The sequence below is a fragment of the Aphelocoma coerulescens genome, chromosome 2 (assembly GCF_041296385.1).
Source record: "Aphelocoma coerulescens isolate FSJ_1873_10779 chromosome 2, UR_Acoe_1.0, whole genome shotgun sequence".
NCBI classification, from domain to species: domain Eukaryota; kingdom Metazoa; phylum Chordata; class Aves; order Passeriformes; family Corvidae; genus Aphelocoma; species Aphelocoma coerulescens.
In genome coordinates, this window is record NC_091015.1 from 13702582 (window position 1) to 13715483 (window position 12902).

Below are 12902 nucleotides of genomic sequence, written 5' to 3' on the forward strand. Positions count from 1 at the left end.
GTGTTACTAAATGAATGATGCTTACGTTGCACATACATAGATGTCTGCTAAAATGACACAGCACGAAGCCTGACATTTATTTTTTAGCAGAGGCATATCTACAAATAGATAGGATGTTACTTCAGTCTCTTCTTCCATGTATATACAAGAAGTATTTCTTGTATGTTTGCTTGGAAAAACCGCACATGAAAAATTTCCAAAAAACATTGTATTAACAAAGTCACGTTCATCTGTGATGACCTTTTGCCATAAGTGAGATTCAAAATTGAATTTCATCAGCAACTCTGATGAAGAGTTCTGTTTAGACTAGTAATAGCTTCAGTGCAATAAAAATACAAAGTTTTCTACAACCACCAGTGTCCCTAACTTCAAACAGGAAACCCATGGCAACAGTGATTTGCAAGCTGCTGTATGAAACAAGGTGGAATGCCTCTTTTCAGTATGAAACAACTCCAAATGTTCTGATTTTCCTTTATAAACCTTTTTGCATGTGACTTTTGAATTCATGGAGTCATGGAGATTTGAGTATTTATTTAATTTTAAAATTTGTTGTAGTGGTACACATAGAACTTCAACTGAAATCAGTAAATATGCAGTTCTAGGCAGGTTCAAGATGCTGGTTATTACTTACCTTGTTCTTAACAGAGAAAGATGACGAGGAGGTGCATATTAGCACCTCTTGAGACTCAGGATCATCAATCATCCCAGTAGCTTGGCCTCACACAGTGTGCTGCTTTCCTGGGTGCACAAGGCATATCCACAGCCCATGGAAGCCTTATGCATCCAGCCTCCTGCTTTTGCAGATTCCCTGTGGAAATGTCAGTTGGACATTACCAACTGTCTCTGCCTGTCTTTAACATCTCTTCAATACTTTAATAAGTTGTCTGACTCTGTGTGCTAAACTCATAAGCTATCACGTATTATTTTGCTGACCTGATGGCTGTGGCTCTAGAGTCTGTCTGTGTTTGAAACCTACTGCTCACACTTTGTAATATTTTCTGTTTGATTACATGGGTATTTAAAAGTATAAGCTTCTAATAATTAACATACATATAAGAATGGGTTTAAATCTTCTTACTGGAAGTCCCTGATCTAAATTTGAAAATACAGCATTCACAACTTTGACATTGAAGTTATACATTTGGTGAATAATGTATGTACTTTTTGGAAAGTGAAATTAAAAATAAAATCAATTGGTTGGCATTAGAGCCTCGCGTAACTCTTTGATGTCAGCCTTTTCTGGCACGCTATTAATAAAGGTCGTGATAAAATGTTTAAAGAGCTCTTGGTACTTTATGGAATTACAGAAGCTGCATTTTCTTTTACTGTTTTTAAGTCTTTGCAAATGACCCTCAATGATCAGCCTTGTGTGTTCAGTCAAACCCTCAGTAACCTGCCCAGGGAGAACCTGGGAGGAGTTTCCCCAAACACTGCTGACCATCAGCTGATTTTGTGCTTTTGCTTGTCAACCTTTTAAAAAAATGCTGACTGTGATAGTTTCTGTAGCCTTGCTTTTATAACTGTAGTAAAATTATAACACCGGTGAAACTATAAATACCATTGCAAAAATGCATAAAGTGACGAAAACCAATTTAGAACAGTTTCAGACAGAAGAGGAAAGATTTTTGTACTTCTGGAAGCATAACATTTTCACTGCATATGTGGTAACCCCAATAATCTGAGGATGGTAAAATCTCGTTACTAAAATGAGTTAATAAAATTAAATGCAGGTTTAAATAATTTCTTTTCTTTTTAATATCTAGGATGAAGATCGAACAGAGGAGGACAACAGCAGAGTTGAGCCTGTTGGACATGCAGACACTGGTTTGGAGAATGCTGCCAATTTTTCCCTGGAGTAAGTTACTAGCAGAATATATTGTTTTAACAAGTCTTAAGATTGACCACAGACTGGCACAGTACGCAGAACAATATGAGGGATTCTGCTCTTAAGAAAGTGGGGCAATCTTTTTTAGGTTGTGTCATTTTGGTTTAAAACAATGGACCTTTTAAAAATAGATTTTAAATAGTTTAAAATGCCTGTGTTAAAGATGAGCATTGAAAACTTGACATTTATAAGTGCTGATGCTACAGTAGATTTTCTGCCTCAAGGAAGATGCTTATTTGATGGAACTTTGAAAACTTGACAGAAGGAATAGGGTCAGTGCTAGTACAAATAGATCAACAGGCAGGAATTTCAAAGGGGAAAATCTTAATTCCAATCACTGGTTCACAGTCTCTTGAAAGATGTGTGGGGGTCACAAGTTGTGTGGTCAAAAGCCTCATACTTTGTGAATGGATCAAAACTGGTGTTTTGGTAGCTCCACCTAATTTAAAAAGACAATCACTAAATGATATTTTATGTCATCAAAAGATGCAGCAAAGTTGACCTTTTGCATTTCATTGAAAAGAACTGATCCATACCTTGCTATCGAATTAATGAGAAAATATTCCTTCTAGCCTTAAATTAAATCTTTTAAATTGCTTAACTTAAATTTTAAATAAAGTTAAATCTTCTGCTCCTGTTATTTTTGAATTAAATTATGCACTAGGTACAGAGGGTTTAAATGTTAGATAAAGATCATGGTGACATCTATTAGGCAATAGAACGTGCGTTTTACTTGGTTCCATTTACAAATCTGTTACATCGTAAATTCCAAATGCTGTTTCCTAAATAGAATTTGCAGAACTTCTGTCAAATTTAATGCTTCCTGGTGTTGCTTTAAAGTAACTTATTGACTTCTCATCATATGCTACTTCATTTATGTTTTGTTTTGATCTCATACTTCTTTGCATGTTTGTTTCAAGCAGTTGGCCCAAACTTCTGAGAAAATCAGGAAGCCAGATTGAAAGAATCTCTCTTAGGAAGCAATCATTTCCTCTTGTTTACTGTTTTACAGAATTTAACATTTGAATTTGGAAGAGATGACTTTTTTTTTTTTTTTTAAGAAAAAGTATAAGAAAAATGAGTGCAAAGATGTTAAATGTGCATTTTGAACAAATGAAAAATGACCGACTCAAGCACTGGGACAAGCTAAATGGTGTACACTGGATATGAAAACTAAGTGGTTGGTTTTTTTTTTAAATTTAAGCTGTGTTTCCACTTATTCAGTTCCAGGTGAATCACACAGATTTTCATTTGTTCTCTTTCCTAGCCCTTAATTTTCTTCTAAGCTAATAGCAGAGTCAGAAAAAAGTTGATCATAGAGACTCACAGGCCTACCAATAGCAAACAATGTCTTTTAGAGTTCCTTTTGGAGATCAGAGGGAGTTGCTGGAATCCTCAAATTCTGTGAGCTGCTTTCACACTAGTTAATGAAAACTTAGCCTTAACATACAGTGAGAAGGAAATGAAGTCAGCCTATACAGAAACTGCACAGGGAACAGTATGAAATGCTGTATTGATCTCAGTCTTTAAACATTGGTCCAGGTCTGAAGAATAACATATTTTTGGTGTTTCATGTTGTTTAAAAATCAAGGTGAAAATTCAGACACCAATTACAGCAAATGTAAAGGCTACCTTAAAAATATATTAAAAAACTTTAATGTAGAAGAAATGTAAAACAAAGTGTAACACAGAATTTGTGTTGACTTCCCAGCCATATGTGGTCTGGGTATTCTCAAACTCCAGATAAAGAGCTGCAAGCTTTCATGATGGGCCACCATATGATCAAGAGCTTATTGAAGGAAGTAGAAAATCTTTTACTGCTATCACAGGGCATTTGTCTTGCTCTTTGCTCCATTTCGAGATTAAATTTTATTTGTACGCTTGTGAGGAATAAGCTTTTCAAAGGTCTGTGTGTGTATATATATAGTGCCAGGAAATATGGAAAAAGTATGTAATACTAGAGAGAAGCATAAGCCACAAATTTAGATTGTGGCTTCTGTTCAAATTTCTCACTTCCAGTTTTACTGAGAAGTTTGGCCTTCATGTATTATTTTCTCATTTGTGTATTTATAGTTCTTTATGGTTCATGGGCTATATTCCACCTTTCCAGATGTGGGCATGTTTCAAACGCATTAATAGATTTGGTCTAAATCTATTTCGACAATTTTTGCATGTCTCTTTCTGAACCTGTATTTTCTTCTTCTGCTTTTTTCCTCACTACAGCAAAAATTATAATTGAAAACTAGATGCATGGTTGCTTCAGGGGACGTCTGGTTGGTTTTGAATGTTACAGTTAAATCTTACTTTGGAAACTTTGCTTAGTAAGGAGAAGCAGGAATCTTCCAGTAAAAGAAATGGAATTACAATAAAACAGATTAATGTATTTTAAAACTAGAAGGATTCAGCCAATTAAGAATTTAATAATTCTCATTTGATTATGAGAAAGCTAATGTTAAAATTTAGCATTGGCTCTAAGATAAAGAAGTAAAGCATGCTAGTGCTATGATGAGCTTTTAGGCTTCTGAGAAAAAATTGTGTGTGGCATTTAAGGTATTTCTGCTCAGTGGTCAGTTTAACTTTAGAATAAGAAAGAAATAAAGCCATATGCATGCAGTGATGATGGTGAGACCTATTTTTATGTATCCAGCTAAGTTTTAAAAAAAAATTCTTTGATTTCTGTTGGTTCTATTAATTGAACTATTTTTGATGATTGATCTCCTTTCATGCCATCAGATTAATCTTCAGGTACGTAGTATTCAACAATGCTTTCATCACCATGGCTTGGTTTCTGGAATGGTTTTGTTTTTGTGTGTATGTTTGTGTGGGGTTTTTCGGTTCCTTCACGGTACATGTTCATATTCCCTCATTCGTCATTGTCTCACAGTGATATGGTAAAGCTCGTCGAAGTCTCCAATGACGGCGGGCCTTTGGGAATCCATGTAGTGCCTTTCAGTGCCCGAGGCGGAAGGTAACGTATCGTGTAGGATTTTATTCGCATTGTAATTTGCTGTGCTTTAACTTGGTTGTGTTAATTCTTGTATTGTGTGCCTTTGCCCTCTGTAGAATATTGTCTAGTTTTCAAGAGGCAGTCTCACTGATTAGGAAAGGAAGAAGTGCGAGTTTACTGACTCTGTGCTTGGAATGGACTCTATAGTTCAAAGGCTCTGCTTAAAAGAAGTTAGAAATGTGTGTTGTAATCGCAGGGGAAATTGAAGGATAAAGACATTTCCTTTTGGACTCCTAAAATTTATAAACTTCTGCCATAGTTCAGGTGCATATTTGTGCAACATTTCCTTGCTGACTTTTTAAAGCCACAAGTTTCCAAATAACAGGGAGGTCTAAACCAGAGGCATCCTACAGTTGTGCTTGTTTAGAGTGGGGGGGAAAACAATCGCCACACATTCAAAATTTCATGTTGTTTCTTCTGTTGGGGTTAAAATGAAGTAGCAAAACCAGTTGAAACATTCTGGTTTGGGGGAAAATGAACCTATTTTACAGGATGAAACTCCTCAAGTTTGATTGTTTACAGAAAAAAAAACCCAAATGCGTAGAGAATGTAGCTTACATTAGAAAATACAATGTGGGGGATGTTATTAATAAACAGAATACCTAATCTCTAATGCTTCCTTTGTTAGTGTTTGGGGTCATTAAGATAATCTCAGAAAAAAAAGCTAAACTTTTGTATTAATTAGTGTTGGATTTGAAAATTTTAACTACCTTGAAAAATGATAATTCTTTGGCAATATATGCAGATTTCATTTTGGTGTTGCATATTCTAAGGATACACTATATTTTTTCTCTTTAAGGAAAAGGGGAACAAATATATATCTTAAAAGTAGTTTTGCACATGAAAAGGGGTGTTATGTTCTCATGTCTGTTGTCCCAGTATCAAATTCAGTTTTGTAATTAAAAACTGACAAAATAACAAAACTAACTTGCTATACAAGTGTATCTCTCAAATATTACTATGCTATTTTCAGAAATACAGGAGTATTTTAAGTATTTTTCCTTCTATACCTAATAATCTTCACGGGATTTTAAACACAGTATAAGAGCTTTATTTGCAGTTGTTACTTAAAACCCAGTTCTTTCAAGGTCATATTGACATGTATTATGAGAAAATGTAATTTTTTTTTTACTTTAAGGCTACTTTTTCTGGGGACTACAAGTATTAAGAGCAAGCTTCTGTTAAGTGATGAATTCTTCTCTTCGTAATATGAAATTCAGTAAATTCAGTGTGGGCATGAGTGAACAGTACTTCAAACAGAACTCAGAAGTAAATCCCATAGAGTTAGAAATGGTTGAAATGTTCACACAGTTATCTGGGATTTAGACAGTGTGAAGGCCAAGGAAAAGATCAGTTTAAGAATGTTGGCTGCCTACTAAGTACTTGTTTAATACAACTAATGTTAAAATATATATTTTGACATTTTGAATAAGAATTTTAACTCAAGTAAAATTTGCTTCCAAACTGTTAATGTGGTTGTCAAGTCTGAGGCAAAGCTTAAACTGTTTATACACAATGAGACCATTTTCAATGAAAAAGCCATAAACACAGGAATAAAATACATAATTTTTTAAAAAAAGAATTCTAACTGTCGTGCAAAATTATATGATAAAGTTTTACTATAGGAAGGCCAGTTTTAAATATAGATGTTTCAAATCAAGACATACCAGAAAAGCAAATTCTATTAAAAGGGAAATAATTTTTATATTAAAATGTATCCTCTTTTTCTTCATAATGCTCAACTCACTTCATTGAAAAATGGACGATATGTGTCATTGCTGAGTTTTTTTGACCATCCACAAAATAATCTGCTGAAGAGGGGAGACACTTGGTTCCATGTTCTGAAGGTGCAGAGGAGCAGAGTTGGGGAGGATCTAGAATATTTCCAAAACATTTCTCCCATGGCCTGTGTGAAAGAAAAGCAGAGTTCATTGGTTGGGATGGATTCTAAGCACTTGTGCTGCTGCTTTCCTCTCTGGATGCCCACCTCTGCATGCTTTCAGTGAGGACAAGCACATTATCTCCAGCTGCCTCCAGTGTGGGCAAAGAAAAGAACACACCCAGCTTCAGGTTGGAAGCAGTTGGTGGGGGTTTGGTTAATTTTTTTTCCCCCTCCTGGTTTCCCACTACTTTTAAGCAGATAAGACACACTTGTTTCTCCTTTTGCTAAACTGAGAGGGAGAGCAGATGCATGGCAGGGATCTTCTGCTTCCTACTTACTTCTCACTGTAGCACATGGCTGCTCTTTGTTCCTCCTCTGGCTGCAAAAAATAATTCTCCCTGCTACAATCAACTAACTTACCTGAGCAGGGAATCTGCTCAGTAGGAACCTAAGTATACGAAACCAAACACAGGACTGGGTAAAGACTTTGAGGGATGTCCAAAAAGAAAAGATCTACTGTATCATGTAGATTAGTCTGTTGTCCCATAGATGTTTTATATTTGCTTGCTGTTCAGTTCCAGTTATGCTGTGTTTTCAATTACTTTTCTTGTAGTTCCTTTCTTTTGCTTTTGAAAATGTTACCCAACAGGCAATGGTTATTAAATCAATACTTGAAAAAGTGTAAAAGCGCATTATGCAATTTACCTTTTTTCCCCTATGCAATAAGCAGGAGTATTCTCCCACCAAAAAATCTAAACCAAAAAATCCCTCCCCAAGGAAACACTTAAAACCTCTAAAAATTATGAGCCATAACTATGTTCTTTATTTCTATTGAGAAAATATTTGACTTTTTCATGGTCTTTTGAGGGTTTGGAATAAGTATCTCTTGAGTACTGGCTTTTGATCTGGAACAAAATCTGTAAAGGTCTCTGGCATATCTGTATAGATGCTACCAATTATTTCTGTTCCCAGTAAAACTGAGACTATTTTTTTTTCATGAAGAAAGAAACATAAATCTGTATTTCTCTGGGAAAAGTACTATTGATTTGTAAAGACATGGTGAAACTTTATTCTATGTATATGTTTCCTTATCATCCTTCTGGTTTTGCCTCTAGAAATGTTATCAGTCCTTTATTGGCCTATTTGATCATATGCTTTTGTTAACAGATATTGTTCACCTTTATCAAAAGAGAGGAGGGTATACATATTCATCACCTTATGGTTTTGCATTTTTAAGGATAAAAGTTTTGTTTGCAAACCTGCTGGCACATTTTTGAAATGGCATAGATGCAGTACTGAGCAGAATAGGAGGCATGAAAATGAAAGTAGAATGAAGGACAGAAGAGAATGTGAGTAGCAAAGTGTTTAAGTAAGAGTAGAACAAAGAGGACATGAATGAGAGGAAAATGTGAAAGGAAAGAAAATTCTAAATCTGTGCAAAACTGCCTTAGCACCAATCCTTCCTTCTTATTAGGTGCTCAGAGACAGGAGCAAACAGTCCCTTAAGAATTGGATTTGAGCAGCCTGGCTGATGCAGGATGTTATGTTGATGTTTAACTGGGGATGCGCCGAGTTCTCTGCAAGCTCAACAGTAATTATAGCATAATTTACCATTATATTGCCTCTTCTACTTTTAAGAGTCTTTGAAATCTTCTCAAGCTCTATACCCCAGCTGCTCTTCTAAAATCCTGCCATGTCTGTCTTTGGAAAGAGATTCAATTTGCACGAGGAATATATGAGATAACATCAGAAATCTCTGTGAATAATGATATGGAAGTTAGAGTCCCATAGTCCCAAGACTACTCTGAGGTCTACTCAGTAAAGCAGAACCGAAAAGGATTTGGATATTCATCTGAAAACACTGCAATTAACATCCACTAATAAGTATCAGACATGTTACTTTGATACCAACAGGTATGCACAGCTCTCCCAGCTTTTCTTCCTATTGAAGTATGCCACAAAATCCATGATTAACTGTACATCTAAAACCTGCAGCTAAAAATATTTAGTCTGTGTTTTTTGTTATATATCCTAAATGTCTTAAAATATTAGGAAGTCTCAGAAGAATGGAAGAAAAAAAATAGACTGAATTTTTGTCAGATTAAATGACAAATCTAACAGATTTTGTTAAAAAGAAAGAAAAACCTCAAATGAAGGTGGGCATTAAAACATACACAGACCTTAATTACCCTTACTAGAAATCTAGAAATTTGAAATTTTTTATACTCTTTCTATTCTTTTTTTTCCCCTTTCCTTTTATTGGAAATATCCTTCATTTTTTAGAGTTTATAAATCACCTCGTGTCACTGTAAAAATTTTAGTCTTTTACTCAAGGTACAAAGAAAACTAAAGTAATATCTAATGGCCATTGTCTATACTGAGAGTCCACAATATTGCCTTCAAGGTGCCTCTCAGATCATATTCTGTTTGATCAAGTAGGAGGTATGTGCTGTCTGCCTCTCCATTTATTCTGCTCCTGCATTTCCAGCCTTTTAAGTCTCAAAGGTAGCCATGGCTTTCAAAAACATATGTATGGGGAAAAAATTCTCTGTAGAGTGAATGTACCATTCACTCACTCTTGTATCTGAACTCAAACTGTCTGATCTCAGCCTTTAAAAAGTTTTATAAGCATAATTTGAAGTATTACTCAAGCTGAAAAGCTGAGGAGTAGTTACCAAAGATTGGGAACTGGTCTGGGCTTCGTGCATGAAATTTAAATGCCTCCACAGCAGTGCTGTGATATCAATATTGGGTAAAGAAGTTTATGTGCAATTTAGTATTGAGTAGCCACAATAATTTATCTTGAACAAACAAGCTGACTTGCCTACTCTGACCTCTGAATCAAAGAATTTTATACTGTGTTTATGTTCTTGCAGAACTTCCCAGAGATCTTTCATTGCATGAAACTGCTGCACATCAGCTTTTCAATCAATCCTTATTTTTGTACCTTAATCTAGTTTTTGCCTTTTCATGTTAGTGACTTTACGTAAACATCTAAATTGGATATTTTCTGTTCTGTCTGATTTGATTACATTACAGTTAGCTTGCAGGTAAATAGAAAATAACTTCAATGTGTACGTACAATGGGCCATGATGGCCAAATCATATTCTAGATGCTCAATGTCAGTTTTTATTTTTACTTACACTGTCAGTTTTTATTAAGACAAATTATCATCATTTCCATACATCTGGGTGGCATGTGGAGAGTTCACATTTCACGAACTACCCCAACTAAGTCAGGCGATTTAGATGTCAATAAAAAATTCACTGCTTATTTCCAGTTTTATCATTGGTTGTAATTTATACTGAGAACTGAAATGTTAACACATGTAGCTGAGTTTATTTTAATAGTATAATTAGAGTAATGAACCTTGTGGAAATACAGTGGTGCAAATGCTAATATAATCTCAGCTGCTTACATTCTCAATTAGGTATTTAAAACAAATACAAAGATTGAGCTCTGTGCTTTGGCAGTTTCCCTTCTGTTCCCATGTTAGCTAATGTTAGTCTAAAACAGCACAGGTACCAAATTTCTAGTTCTAATTATTGTTTCAACAGGATTGTAGACTTGCAGTGTGTTTTGCAAAAGTTCACATGATATTTAATCACATTTTTGAAAAAGTTGGAGTTTAAAAGATTTATAATGGAAAAATTTATGTTAGAAACTATGTTGACTTACTTTAACTGGACAAAATTAAGCAAATTCAAATGCACCCATACATTTGTTTGCTACATGGTTGTGCTCAAAAAAAAGGTATATACTAACTTTAGTACTTTATACTAGATGAGTTTAGATGCTTTCAAAATTTATGTCTTCCTAATGTAGGAAATATAATATTGAAGCTGTAATAGAGTTCCACTTAGCACGATTAATGATGGTGGCATATGGCAGGGAAAAAAAAATCCAATTTGTTTTTAGGTTACTCCATATTTGCAATACCAGGTCTACTGTTTATCTCCAGTTGATACAACAACAAACATGAATTCACATAAAGTCTTTTTCAGAGTCACATTCTTATATCTAACCATAATATGCTGAAGAAATGCTGTAGGAAATTGGTAGGCTTTTGTTAATTTTTGAAGAACATACATTTTCTGGAATTCTAGTCTCCTCTGCTATGCAAACCCCCATTCTGGAAGTTGTTTTTGGAATTGTGTCTAAAGGGATCTTTTGTGCCATGTGTTTATACAAAAAATTAAATTAATTAAAAGGCACTGTGAGGATCCTGGTTTCAGGTTTGACTCAGTCTGTTCATCCAGCCTGGAATTTGCTCTCAGTGACTTTAGCTTTATATGGCTTGGTTAACCTAGCTCTAACATTTGTTAAAAAGCAAAATCCTCACGAGCACCATATGCTGTGTTAGAGATGAGCAGTCTTGCATTAGCAGAACTTGTAGCCTTTGTTTAATGAGATTATTTACAATTTTGACTGGTAGTTTGTTTATCTGTTACATTATTTTCTTATTGGTTAGGATTAGTAATATTTTTACTAGATTTGAGAGCCTAGGTGGAATAAATTTAAGAAATGTCAAATCATGCATAAAGGTGCATCTTGCATTAATAATTTAATATAAATTCAGAATGTGAGGCAGTAGAAAGCAACATTTCAAGAAAAATGTCGAAACTATTGATAGACTAATTACTTGGTAATCATAAGTACATGGAGACATTGGGATGAAATAGCCACATTATTTTGTGTAGGTATTGTCATTGTATTAACTTAGATTGTTGTACTTTGTGTAGATACTGTTTTGATATTTTGATAATTTTGATATTTAACCATATAAACCAAACACCAACACCTAGTTGTTGTTACTGTGTATGCCCTTGTGCAAGCATTGCATGCACATCCAAATTCTGAATTGTCTTTGGACGTTGCAGAGGAGTACACCTGCATCAGCTGTTGGGCATCAAGTGAAAGACAAGGAAGAGTAGATAAAATTCCTTCCTCTCCCCCTTAAATATTTTGTTGGTTTTCTCTTAAATGAAGCATTCCCTATTTTATATTTGCTTTGCCTATCTCTTCCCCATTTAGAGTTGTCCTCTTCAGTAGCTTCACTTTGTGGCTCAAAGACAGTGTCCCCAGAAGAAATTCATCAACTCACAAGTGAAAAAATCACAGACTTGTTTCCTAACACATCAGTTTTCTGTGTCTCAAAACCATAATTCTGATAAAAATAATGTAGTGAAGGCATACAAGTATTTTTCCTTTTTACTAATAATATAACTGTTAATTTGGTTATTTATGCAACTATCAAACCATCTATAATTTCTTTATTTATCAGTTTTAAAAATCTGAGACTGCCTTCAAAACTTTTTTAGTGAACAGAAGGAAAAAAGGGACTCAATCAATATTTTGAAGTTTGTTTTGTTTTACTTCCTGTGACTACATACCCTAATAATGATCAGAAAATTGTAGAACACTAAATGGAGCACAACATGGTCATTAGATTAGTGTGCCGCTGTTGTGGACTTGTAGAGTTTTTTGTCATGCAAATGTCTGACTCAAGCTTCAGTTAGTGATTTGTGTTGTCAGAATGCTTGATGTTGTTTTTCTCCTCACAGTCTGTTTACATGTTTAGTTCCTTTCAACATCATATCTTAATGTCTCTAGGTGGTTCCAAAATGGAAATACCACAAGGATTGTTTCTCTTAGTCCTTCACCTGCCTTGTAGGAGAAAATGTATGACTGTTCTCTAAAAAAAAATGTATTCTTTTCATATGCTGGCAATAAATTCGTAAATGAAGAATTTAAAGTGGAAGCAATAAGTTAATTTTGCTTTTCTGACCCCTTTGATGAAGTGCTCAAGTGCGTATATAATTTTTGAGCACATGGGGAGTCCTCTTAAGCACTATTGACTGCTCATTTACTTTGAGGTATTATGTGTGAATGGAAGTGAATATGTGTCAATGCTGTGATAACTGCAAGTTTTTTGCTTAAAAGACACGTGTGGTCTTGCAATTCCTGCTACGTGACCAAGTATTTTCCACGCCATGCCTTGAAATGAATTCTGAAAAAAGTAATGCTGTTGACTTGGATGATGTGAATTTGACCCACTGATACATCCTGTGGGATTTCAGTGTAAAGCTCATCTTCTTTAAAAAAAAAAAATCAAGTGCAGTGTCGA

At 34.8% G+C, this 12902-nt stretch overlaps 1 protein-coding gene across 12 annotated transcripts in view; it reads left to right on the forward strand.

Annotated features, from left to right (window-relative positions):
- Positions 1-12902, forward strand: part of PARD3 (par-3 family cell polarity regulator) — a 449586-nt gene that overhangs the window by 227790 nt on the left and 208894 nt on the right. For all 12 annotated transcript variants that reach the window (XM_069006483.1, XM_069006487.1, XM_069006484.1 and 9 more), the window contains 2 exons: positions 1764-1855; positions 4770-4853. In XM_069006483.1, coding sequence (XP_068862584.1) covers positions 1764-1855; positions 4770-4853 — 176 coding nt within the window. The remainder of the gene's footprint in view (positions 1-1763; positions 1856-4769; positions 4854-12902) is intronic.